The 12,839-nt window shown below is 46.1% G+C and overlaps 1 protein-coding gene across 3 annotated transcripts in view; it reads left to right on the top strand.

Moving 5' to 3' along the window:
- KIAA0586 (KIAA0586 ortholog) overlaps window positions 1-12,839 on the top strand; it is a 192,795-nt gene that overhangs the window by 105,847 nt on the left and 74,109 nt on the right. For all 3 annotated transcript variants that reach the window (XM_073585646.1, XM_073585636.1, XM_073585640.1), the window contains 3 exons: window positions 7,188-7,313; window positions 7,915-8,098; window positions 10,395-10,534. In XM_073585646.1, the coding sequence (XP_073441747.1) occupies window positions 7,188-7,313; window positions 7,915-8,098; window positions 10,395-10,534 (450 nt within the window). The remainder of the gene's footprint in view (window positions 1-7,187; window positions 7,314-7,914; window positions 8,099-10,394; window positions 10,535-12,839) is intronic.

The raw sequence follows: 12,839 nt of genomic DNA, 5'->3' as shown, positions 1-12,839 counted from the left end.
CCTAATAAAAAAACCAGACCTCTACTTCAGAACGATAATAAATCTCAGGCGACTCAATCAATGGATCATGAACCAAACATTCAAAATGGAATCGGTGACTTCGACCATAAAGCTGTTACACCACAACTGCTTCATGGCCGTAATAGATTTGAAGGATGCCTATTACCACATCCCGATGCACCCAGAATACCAGAAATACCTGAGGGTAGCCCTATACATCCAGGGCGACCTCAGGCACTTTCAATTCACAGCTCTTCCGTTTGGTATCTCCATAGCGCCAAGGATTTTTACGAAAGTAATAGCGGAAATGACAGCTTTCCTTCGAATCCACAATGTGATTATGGTGCCTTACTTGGACGATTTTTTGGTCATTGGCAATTCAGAACATCACTGCGCACATCAAGTAGAGAAAATAACAGAAACCCTGCAAAGACTGGGTTGGATGATAAACTTAAAGAAATCAAAACTTCAACCCCTAAGGAAACAAACATTTCTAGGTTTCGTCTTGGACTCCGACCGTCAAGTTTGTCTTTGCCAGAGAAAAAAGTAGAGAAAGTGAGAGAAATGACCCTTACAGCAATACAACAACCTCACATGACCCTAAGAAGGGCAATGTCGCTGTTGGGCACGCTAACAGCCTGTATCCCTGCGGTCAACTGGGCACAGTTTCATACCCGACAACTGCAGGCGGAAATCTTGTCAGCCCAGAAACGACTGAAAGGGCGTTTAGAAGGGAAGCTGGAACTTTCCGAAAAGGGGAGAAACTCTCTCACTTGGTGGCTAGACGGCACAAATTTAGCAGGAGGAACTTTGTGGCACAGGCCCGTGTCCGATGTAATATTGACGGACGCAAGCTCCTCGGGATGGGGGGCACACCTGAGAGAACAAATAGCCCAAGGGTCCTGGGGTCACCTAGAGCAGAAGGCTTCCTCCAACTTAAGAGAGTTAAGAGCGGTAAACAGAGCCTTGGGGGCATTCATTCCCATGTTACAGGGTCAAAATGTCCGAATTATGTCAGACAACAGGGTGGCAGTGGCGTATGTCAACCACCAGGGAGGGACAAGGTCAAACTCCCTAATGGACGAAGCCAAAAGAATCTTTCTCAAAGCAGAACAACATCTAACCTCCCTGACGGCCCTACACATCAAAGGGACAGAAAATGTTCAAGCCGACTTTCTAAGCCGCAACAAGTTAAAACAGGGAGAGTGGGCCTTAAATCGTGTAATATTCCAGAGGATAGTACAGTTATGGGGGCAGCCAGTGATCGACCTCTTTGCCACCAAAAACAACCAGCAAGTGAGGAGGTTCTGCTCCTTAAACCCAGGGGAAAACCCGTGGGCAGTAGACGCTCTGCAAATCCCGTGGCTGTTCAAACTGAGCTATGCCTTTCCCCCAGTAGCGTTAATCCCGGCAGTGGTAAAAAAGATAAGAGACGAGCAAGCCAGAGTAATCCTCATAGCCCCGTTCTGGCCAAAAAGACCGTGGTTTTCACTACTGCAAATGATGTCTCTCTCGGACCCGTGGGTACTGCCAGAAATTCCAGATTTATTAGCTCAGGGGCCGATATTCCACAAACAAGTCAAGGGGTTCCATCTGACGGCGTGGAATTTGAGAGGACACTTTTGAGAGATAAAGGTTTTTCCCCGGGGTTGGTGACTACTCTAATGAAAAGTAGAAAACCTATAACAACCAACATATATGGCAGGACGTGGAAGAAATTTCTACAATTCCTGGGAAAACTGTTAGGTCAAGAACCCCCAATCGAGTCCATCTTGGAGTTCTTGCAGGCAGGCCTACAGCTAGGCCTGGCGGTTAATACCCTCAAGGTACAGGTTTCAGCCCTGGGTGCATTATACAATTGCAATATAGCGGCAAACAGATGGGTAGCCAGGTTCATAAAATCTTGCCACAGATCTAGGCCAGTTTCCCTACCAAAAATAGCTCCATGGGATCTAAATCTGGTGCTGGAAGCCCTTACGAAGGAGCCGTTTGAACCCATACAGCAGATTTCAACTAAAAATCTCACCCTAAAAACCATCATTTTGGTAGCTCTAACGTCGGCGCGTAGAGTTAGTGACTTGCAGGCCCTCTCAGTCAACCCACCATATACCCAGATATACCAGGATAGGGTGGTTATGAGAACAGACCCTGCTTACTTGCCGAAAGTAGTAACTAACTTTCACCGAAACCAAGAAATTGTCCTCCCTTCCTTCTGCGAGTATCCGAAAAACCCAGGGGAGGAGAAATTTCATAGCCTAGACGTTAAAAGAACCCTAGTAGAGTATATGTCTATAACCAGCCAGTGGAGGAGGTCCCAGTCCCTATTCATAGCCTTCCAGGGTGCTAGGAAAGGTTATGGAGTGTCAAAGGGGACTATTGCCCGATGGATTAGGGAGGCCATTAGTGTAGCCTACTCAGCTAGTGGCGTCCCGGTTCCTGACGGCATCAAGGCTCATTCCACCAGAGCCGTGGCGACCTCCTGGGCTGAGAAAGCAGAGGTATCAATAGAGCAAATTTGTAAGGCCGCTACCTGGGCCTCACCCTCAACTTTCTTTAGACACTATAGACTAAATCTATCCTCCTCTGCTGACTTGACCTTTGGTAGAAGGGTGCTGAAAGCGGTGGTCCCTCCCTAAGGTGTTCGAAGTCTCCAGAATCTCTCATGTGGTGCTGTCATGGGTGAAGGGAAAACCACCATGGTTACTTACCGGTAGCCGGTTTTTCCGGAACCCATGACAGCACCCGTATATTTCCCCCCCTTTTTCACCGTTTGGGTGTGCACAATAGTCGGGTGTATTTGTGTGATGTGGTGTTGGATAAATATGTAACTAACCGGGAAGTCCTCTCAAATGCTCTGTAATCCAACTGAAGCGGGGGAGAGGTGCCGCCCCTTATGTTTCAGCAGGTTCCTGTCCTGGCGGGGCGGATCCCTCTCTCATGTGGTGCTGTCATGGGTTCCGGAAAAACCGGCTACCGGTAAGTAACCATGGTGGTTTCCTGCCTTTACTTCCTCGTGGGTAGCCAAGTCTGTTTCTGCCTGGGCAAAACTTCAGACCCGGCCTCCAAAAAATCTCTTTCCAATCTCCCCTTCCAAGGATCACAGCTCTTTGGGTCTAAGCCAGATCAGCTGATCTCGGATGTCACCAGCGGTAAGACTACATCTCTTCCCCAGTCTAAACTAAAACATCCATTCACCAGGAGACGTTTTCTTCAGTTTCGCCCTTTTCATTATTTCTCATCCACTGGGAACTCCTCTCAGTGAAACCGATCTCCTGCCCAGCATGAGAGAAGAAAGCAGTCCCACAAATCCGCACACAAAGGGTTGCCCTTCCAATTCCTCAGTATCTCGAACCAATAGATTCTCTTCGACATGACTGGTCACCCCCCACCTGGGAATCCTCTCTGGGTGGGTGGCTGTCTTCTTCTTTACCGTGATGTGTGCCTCTCCGTAGTAGACGACGCCTGGGTTAGGGAGATTGTTACCACAGGATACAAGATATACCGTATTTTGCTGATAATACGCACTGGATTATAAGATGCACCTCAAATTTTGAGAAGAAAAATTGGAAAAAAAAACTTTTGGTGGTGCTTCTTATAATCCATGCGTCTTATTGCTTACCGGGAGTGGTGGCTACAGTGATGCGGGTCACAGGGTCACTCCTGAAGGAGGCAAGAGTGGAGAGTTGCTCCAGGCCGCAGACTTGGATGAGGGGAAGTTCCAATGTGCGTCGCTGCAGGTGTTCGGTGGAGTGGGGGCTCTGCTGACATTTTGTGAAAGCCCAGAGCGAAGAATATCCAAGACCGCTGCCATCACTTTCATAAACACCCTGGGGGCAGTCCGAAGTGGAGAGCTGTGTGAACGGTTAGTGGGATCCCTGGACCGCGAAGCGGAGAAACCTCTGATGCGCCACATACATCGGAATGTGGAGATCTTTTGGAAATCAGAGCCATCTACCTCTCTCTCCTCCACTGGCAGCACCTTCGCATTCAATCCGACAATGCCATGGCATACATAAAGCACCAGGACGGGACACGCAGCGAGTCCGTCATGTTAGAGATTTCAAGGATTCTGGCTCGGGCAAAACGGCATGTGTCTACATTATCATTGGTGCACATTCCAGGCGTGGACAACTGGGCTCCCGACTTCTTAAGACATCAGGGCCTTTCCTCAAGGGAGTGGTCTCTCAACCATTCTGTATTCGATCAGATCTGTTAGAGGTAGGGCACTTCTGACGTCGATCTGATGGTGTCTTGGATGAATCACTAGGTCCCTTGTTTCCATGTTCCTAGTTTTGTCGTCTGTAACTTTTTCCACCTCTTCCCCTGCTCCCCAGACTACTCAGGAAGATCAAGGTAGAAGGCTTTCCATTCATCCTAATTGCCCCAGACTGGCCCAGGAGAGCTTGGTATGCGCAGCGTTGGTCAACCTACTCGCAGATGTACACTGGAAACTCCCAGATCGTCCAGACCTACTCTCTCAGGGTCCCCTCTTCCACCAGAATTCTCGGTCTTTCAATTGAATGGCATGGCTGTTGAAGCTGCGGTTCTGAGTGATGCAGGCTTCTCGTCTCTGGTCATACAGACGATGATCAAGGCAAGGAAACTCTCGTCCTCACGCATTTATCATCGGACCTGCAATATCTTCTTTTGATGGTGTAAAGTCAACTACACCGTTCACATGTCTTTGTCTTTTTCCCTTCCTTCCATTCTGGCATTCTTTCAATCGGGGCTAGAGTCCGGTTTGTCTCTTAGTACCCTCTAAAGTCAGGTTTCCGCGCTTTCAATTCTTTTACAACGGAACTTGGCCTCTCATCCCCAGGTCAAGAGCTTCCTTCAAGGAGTTGCTCGCCTAGCACCACGATATTTTCCTCCAGTGGACCAATGGGACCTTAATCTAGTTTTAAGTGTTCTTCAAGGACCCCGATTCCAACCCGTTCAGGATATTGTGCCTTCTCTTCTCTCCTGGAAGGTAGCCTTTTTGGTTGCGATCACTTCCATCAGACCGGTCTCAGAATTGGCAGCTCTCTCTTGTCGCTCTCCTTTCCTCGTCACACACCAGGACAAGGTGGTCCTATGACCAGTTCCTTAATTCCTTCCTAAGGTAGTCTCCCCATTCTATATCAATGAAGATAATGTCCTTCCTCCTGCCTGTCTCCTGTCCATCCCTTGGAAAAGTTTCTCCACAAGATGGACCTTGTCAAAGACTTCCGTCTGTTTTTCAAGGACCGCTTCCTTCAGACGTTCGTATGTCTTGTTTGTCATTCCTGAGAGTCGTCGTAAGTGACTCCCTGCCTGCAAGTCTACTATTGCCCCTGGATTTGCTCGGCTAAAATGGAGGCATACCGAGTTAAGAATAGACCACCTCCTCTGGAAGTGAGGGTTTATTCTACACCTGCAGTGGGGGCCTCCTGGGCCTTTCGGCATCAGGCCTATGCAACTCAGATTTGCAAGGCTGCTACCTGGTCATCTCTTCATACATTTGCAATATTCTACACGGTACATACCTAAGCCTCGGCTCATACTGGCCTAGGTAGGACAGTGCTGTAATTGGCGGCCGTCGGTTGCCCGACATGATTTGGACACGATGATCTGTTCCCTCCTTTGGGACTGCTTTAGAACATCCCATGGTTACCTGCGTCTTCCTATGAAACGATAAAGAAAGAAGGATTTTTGGTACTTACCGTAAAATCTCTTCCTTGGAGCCTTCATTGGGGGACATAGCACCCTCTCTGATTTGTGCCTGAATGCCTCTGTTGGACGTGTATGTAGTTCTTTGTTATTGCTTCTCCTACTGCTTTTTCACTAAAGGGCATGTCACACTAAGAGATATCGCTAGCAATATCGCTATAACTAGTGACGTTATAGCGATATTGCTAGCGATATCGCTGTGTCTGATACTTACCAGCGACCCGCTCCCCCGCTGATTATCGCTGATCGCGCGAGAACGTTCAGGACTGTTTCTCGTCGTCAGCTTCCTGTGGCGCTTCCTGCTGTGAAGACGAGCGACGCGTGGAGCCGGGCGGGAGGACGTCAGGATCGCCTGGTGTGACAGGTAAGTAGCGATCCCCATCCCCAGCGATGTCGCTAGTGAGATCTGCCTATGTGGCAGCTCACTAGCGACTACTTAGCGATGTACCAGCGATCCTGACCGCGTCATATCGCTGGTCGGGATCACTGGTACATCGCTAAGTGTGACAGTACCTTAACTGACAAGCTTTGAGCCAGTCGGTGGGTGTACCCCGATGAGGAGGAGCGGACTCTTATTTTTGTGCATAGTGTCAGCCTCCTAGTGACAGCAGTATACACCCTATGGTTACCTGTGTGCCCCAATGAAGGCTCCAAGAAAGAGATTTTACGGTGAGTACCAAAAATCCTTCTGTTTGCCATGGGCATTGCTCCAGTTTTCACTTCCACTAGTTTTGGAAAATTTCTCTCAAAGTTTTTACTATATCTACAAAACATGTAGGTGAAAGATGCTCCTTAAAGGGGATGTGCTGTCAGAAAATGACTTGTTTTTTTAAATCAGGTTCTGTGTTACATGGATTTTTAACACATTTTTTGGCATAAGGTTTTTGTTTTTATTAATTGATTTCAGATTAGGATATAATATGAAGTTGTCCACTACTTGTGCCACCCCTTCTCATACCCCACACTTGGCCCCGATAAAATGAAAAAGAATATATTCCCCTGCTGTGCCAGCGCCGTGGTGTCGGCACTCGCTCTCCCTGGTGCTTCTGTGCGGTTGTTGTGGCACGTGATCCCGGCGATGACTTCATGTTCAGAAGGTGGAGACAGTGAAGATGAAGCCGAGGATCAGCTGCAGCTCAGTCTTCATCTTCATGTTCACTGATGTTCAGTGACGATAGCGCGCTGTCTGGGCACAAGGGTCATATGTCATAACACCTGCACCAGAGCCCCGAGGAGTGCTAGTACCGACACCGCCAGTATGGTGTCGGCACAGGAAGTGAGTATAAGTTTTTTATTTTACCGTGGCCAAGCGTGGGGTATGAGAAGCGATTGTCCAAGTATTGGACAACCCCTTTAACTATATATACGATTCAAATCAACCAGCCTCTAGGTATTGCTGTAATATGCCAAAAATTACCCAATGTGGCCAAATACTACTGTTCTTAGGTTATTTTCAATTACCATCACATCTGCCAGTAACAGCGAGACTCTTTCTCCAGGAATTCGATCCTCCCAGTGAAGGACAAATAATGGACAGAGGAGCACATCATGACCCTGTCCGGTTGCTCTTGGCCAAATTGAATCAAGATTCTCTTGCACCGCAAGAAGTATTTTACCATCCCGAGGTAACGTGCCCCACATTATTAGAGTTAGGCTGTGTGCCCACGTAGCGTTTTTTAAGCGTTTCTGCAGTGCTTTTAGACAAGCGATTCTGCTGCAGAAATGCTTAAGAAAAGCATCCAATTGATTTTTAATGAAAAACGCACATCTTGTGCCAATGGTGCGTTTTTAACCGCTGCGGAAACGCTTAGCGATTAAAAACACAGCATGTTCATTAATTTTGCGATTCCACATACCATCAATTATATTGGCAAAAACGCTTAGGAAAACGCTTGACAAATGCTTACAAAAGCGCATCAAAAAACGCATGCGTTTTCCCGGGAGCAGGGTGTGCGATTCTGCTCAGGTTTATTCTGCTTCAGAATCACTACGTGGGCACATAGCCTTATGTAAGTCTCTCAGTGCAGAGATTGGAGTCCTCGTGTAGCTTTCTTTACCGTGGTGACGTTTTGCCCGTTTTACTTCTATTTTACTAGCATTGATAACGACGGCTTGTTATGCCTCCACATATATGGCCTCATGACATCATTCTGGACATTTACAGATCACTTTTCTTGTCCTTCGTGACACGTTTATATACTTATCTATTTATTGTCTTTGCTCTAGAGCTCTGGGGATGAGAACAGCATGGGGGAAATCAGCGAGGGTCAGAGGCCACGTCTGACACCAGCAGCCGAGCAGATCCTAGTGGGACATTCTGCTTTTATTGACCCAGGCGGCACTACAGGTCAAACTGCAGGACATCTAAGGAGGCATCCATCAACCCATGGACCACAAATGAATATACCAGGTGATATACATTAGATTTTTTTCTTCTTTTGTTTGTAGCTGCTTCAATACAGTCATCATATTCTGCAAAGAGACAGAATAGATTTGGGAAAGGAACTGGTATCACTTGAGTCAATTTATGGCTAGGCTACAGAGTTTTCTGTGGCTTTAATAATCCTGGTCTAGCCTTAGGTCATCGGTATCAGATTGGTGGGGGTCTGTCCTCCATCACTCCCACGGATCACCTGGTTGTTCAGCAGAACTCTGGTTTCTTCATAGTCTACAAGTTTTTGTGGTAAATTTGACCTTGCAATGTGATTCTGCTCATTAGTACAATTACCAAACATGTCTAGTTTTTTTCTTTTAATTATTTTAGTGGTGGAAAAAAGTTGTACAAAAAAAATAATTTATTTATACCACCAACACATTCTGCAGCACTTTACAATTAAGCGGGAACATGGTCAGACATTAAAGACATCACAAAGTAACACAGTTCAACAATTACAGGAGGAGTGAGGGTCCTGCTCACATGCTTACAATCTTAAAAAAAAAAAAAAATGTTGGGGTTGTGTCGCCATTTTCCATGACCCTTATTGTTTTTATTTTTCTGTTTATGGAGCTGTCCGTTTTTGTGGTCCAATACAACATTTTTATTGACACCATTTTGGGGTAGATGTGATGTTTTGATCGCTTATTACAGCATTTTTTTGAGGAATTGCTGCGATTAAAAAAACAACGTTATTTTGATGCTCTAAATTTTTTTCCGTTTACGGTATTTATCATTCGGGCTAATTATTTTCATATTTTGATTAGACTTTTTTGAATGTGGTAAAAAAAACATGTATTTTTTTAAAAAAAATGTAATATCTTTATTTTTAATGAAAAAGGGGTGTGAGTTGATATTTATTTTCATTTCTTTTTTTTACTTTTCACTGTACTTGTTCAACCCTTAGGGGACTTGAAGCTGCGATTGTCTGATCGCTTGTGTTATATACAGTGATGGCACAGCATCGCTGCATATAGTAAAAGTCACGGTTTCCTTTGAAGTCTGGCAACAAGTAGGATTTCAAAGGAGTTTTGTAATGGCAAGTACAGGGGTCTTCAGCACGTTTACATCAGGTTCGCGCTAAAGGGCATATGGAATGACTCGACCCCATGCCAGCACATGTTAAATGCCTCCGGCAGAGTTTGACAGCAACATTTAACAGGTTAACAGTCACGGGCCGCGCTCCGCTCCACCAGCGATTGTTAGCGGCAGGTCCTGGCTTTAACTGCTTCTTCCAACTTGTGCCGTACATGTAGTATTCCAATAATATAAAAACAAAGGGGTTTTCTCCTTAAAGGAAATGCGCTTATATGTCGAAAATAAAAGAGCAGGTATCAACACTCTATTGTCCAGTGTTGACTCCTCGTCTAGATTTGTAGAGCCACTGAGTTCAGCGATTGAACACAGTGGTGATGCTCGTGATGTCACCAATGCAGCCAAAACACTGAGAACCGAGCACAGTCGGGAGCCACCTGATCTTTGTGTTATTTTAGGTGTATAAGAGCATTTTGAGTCCACTTTCCCTAAAGTCCTTTATCTCCACTCCACTGGATAGGTGATATCTGCCAAGTGGACGAGACCCCCTCTGTTGCTAGAACATACGACCACCTCTAAAAACTGACGAAGGTGGCCGAAGGCAGCAAAAGTCAACTATATCAGTTCTATACAGATGGAGTAAGAGCAAGCAATCACAACTATCGCCCTATTCAAATACAATATCGGACCCCCATACTGATGATTAGTCCTGAACCAATTGATCATCTATTAACTATCCACCTTTCATTTCTGCCCATCAGTAGGACTGTAAACTTTGGACACGGCACTGTGTGCTCTGTCTCCTTGCTCTTCCATAGATGCAGGAGATTTTGCTGACTGTATCTGCACATCTGAGTGCAGCTCTGTCTACTACACTGGAGGGTGGTCACATAGGAAAAGCCCCTCACCACCATCTTGATTCTTGCTGACGAGGCGAATGACTTGTCCAATGCTTAAAGACCTATCCTTTTACAAGTAGGAAAGCTTGAAGTGGAGACCTGAGGTAAGTATAGAGCATCCTGGCACAATATGCTCACATTTATGGCATATTAGAAATGTAACTATAAAGGGGAAAATCCCTTTAAAGGTATAACGAAGAAATTGCTAAATTACATTGGGCAATAACTTGCTAGAAGAGGCTGAGTGGGGGGCTTACATTTTACATTCCCTGGTAATTATTATTTCTTTTTCTTTTAAACATGTATTCGTACACTAAAAGTAAGCATTCCCTCCCCAGGAGAGAGCCAGAGAGACGCCGATAATATTAGTTCTGGGCCAATGAGTCTCGGTGATCTGGAATCCCAGCTTTTGCCTGCTTATTATCCACATGCCGAAGATTTGCACCAAATTCCAGCTGCGGCCAGAAACACCTCACAGGTGAAGACATGAATGCTTTGTTCTGTACTGACATTTTTTCTTTCCCCACATGTGTTTTATATTTTGGTCTATTTCTACTCCTGGAACAAACAAGGGCCCCTCAGTACCTCACGTTTTATAGCCTCCGCCAGCAGAGAAACCCCAATTATTTGACTTCAGTCGGGGAATATGAAAAGGAATGTCTGTTTTCTGGAGTATTTCTCGGGAAAGATTTCAATTCCGTCTTATATTTAATGTTGGATTACATGAAACGGCCAATATAGTAAACCTATACATTAGGTTTGTACATGAAAGGCAGGCGTGCGGCATATCAGGAGCTGGATCGCTACGACTCCACGAGCCGGGGGTCCCAATTACGGCGGAGAGTCCTGCTGAGTGTCTTCAGCTTATAGCTCGGAGATTTCCATATGTCTTATTCTTAATGATATATCAAAGATGGCTAAAAGTGGAGGTAGTCTCTAAGGTGCAACTCCAACTTTGCTTTCAACTTGATTTAGTTTTATGGTCCAAAATTTAACACGGGTTAGTGCCCAGTTCTCTGGTTCTTGTCACATAGTGTAAAAACTAAAGGGGTTTTCCAGCAATAAAAATCTTATCAATATAAAATGTTGATCATTTATTGTTAGAACAGGTCATAAGTATCAGATCGGTGGGGTTTGACTCCCAGGACCTTGGGTTGTTGGAACTTTCTAACAATAGCACATCAGTCCTTGCCCGGCTTGTTAGTAAGTGGTACACTCCTTGTATGTAATCCCAGCGTGTGATATTGTCTGCGTATCTAATCCCATCCTGTGTGATACACTCAGCTGAACCCTGTATCTAATCCCATCACGTGATACACTACACTGAGCCCTGTATCTAATGCCAGTGTGTGATATAGTTTGCGTATCTAACCCTAGCTTATGATACAGTGAGCAGCACCAACTAACAGAATCGGCGCTACCAGCCGTCCTCGGTGACACAGAAGACTACTGGTCAGTGTCACATTACAGTCACCAACAAAGTAGCTCCTCACTGTGATTCTAAACCTCATCCTCCCATTCTTTTGCAAACGACTAGAAGGGGAGGAGAGTTGTGACATCACACATGTGAGTAGATCCTGCCCACTTTTACAGCAGTTGTAAAGTGAGCTAGGTGTACACTAGGTTTTCATGACAAATTTCAGCAGTTGAGAAAATATGCAGCGTTATTGATGGCACCCTGGTTAGAATCTAGCAAAGTGCCCCAATTTAGTGCCTTCGTGCTCTCCCCTTCTCGGTGCTCTCACAGTTTTGCCCATTTGTTCAACGAACCGAAAATATTAATGTCATAGATTTTAATTTAAAAGGGTTTGTCATATGGTTCTGTCTTCAGGAGCAAACCGCTCCCTGCCTCCCAATCTCTTACCCTCCGGGGATGTTTCAGCCGGTGGCCCAAATTGTGGCTCTCCCATGCTGCTAGCAGAAGGAGCTTTGCCTCCGCAGCATCAGAGGAGACGCTGAAGCCAGCCGGATCCAGCACTGACAAGCTCTATAGCAAAGAGTTTGCCAGTGCTGCGCACTGTGCCTAAGGCCCCGTCACACTAAGCGATCTCGGTAGCGAGATCGCTGCTGAGTCACAACTTTTGTGACGTAACAGCGATCTCACCAGCGAGATCGCTGTGTGTGACAGCGACCAGCGAGCGGCCCCCCTGCCGGTATCGCTGATCGCTGGAAGAAACCTCTGGACATTTCTTTGGTCGCTGGTCTCCCTCTGGCCAGCACGCATCGCTGTGTGTGACAGGCGGGAGACCAGCGATCAGGTGTAAAAAAATAATAAAAAAAATAAAAAGTATAGTTATTCTCACCTTCCGACGTCCCGTTCAGCCATCCTGCCTCTCTCCACGCTCCGGTCCCAGTGATCCTTTGCATGAATGACCGCGAGACTTTGTTATCCCTCGAGACCGTGACATCTCGCGGTCATTCTCGCAAAGGATCACTGGGACCGGAGCGTGGAGAGAGGCAGGATGGCTGAACAGGACGTCGGAAGGTGAGAATAACTATATTTTTTACTTTGATTCTATTTTTTACAGGGATGGCTAGCGATCGCTGGTGAAGCTGTCTGTGTGACAGCTCACCAGCGATCACATAGCGACTTACTAGCGATCCTGACACCTTGATATCGGTGTCGGGATCGCTGGTAAGTCGCTTAGTGTGACGGGGCCTTAAGACTCTGCCTCTCCAGAGAGCCAACAATGGTGGCCGGTAACCTAGACAACAAGTAGTAAACTACAGCTTGAAAAATCCCTCCAATCTTGTTAACAGAGAGGATTTGTAATTAGTGGGAA

The sequence above is a fragment of the Dendrobates tinctorius genome, unplaced genomic scaffold (assembly GCF_039654945.1).
Source record: "Dendrobates tinctorius isolate UK_male_01 unplaced genomic scaffold, ASM3965494v1 ptg000010l, whole genome shotgun sequence".
In the NCBI taxonomy this organism is placed as follows: domain Eukaryota; kingdom Metazoa; phylum Chordata; class Amphibia; order Anura; family Dendrobatidae; genus Dendrobates; species Dendrobates tinctorius.
The sequence above is the reverse complement of the archived record's forward strand: the minus strand, read 5'-3'. Positions and strand labels throughout refer to the sequence as shown.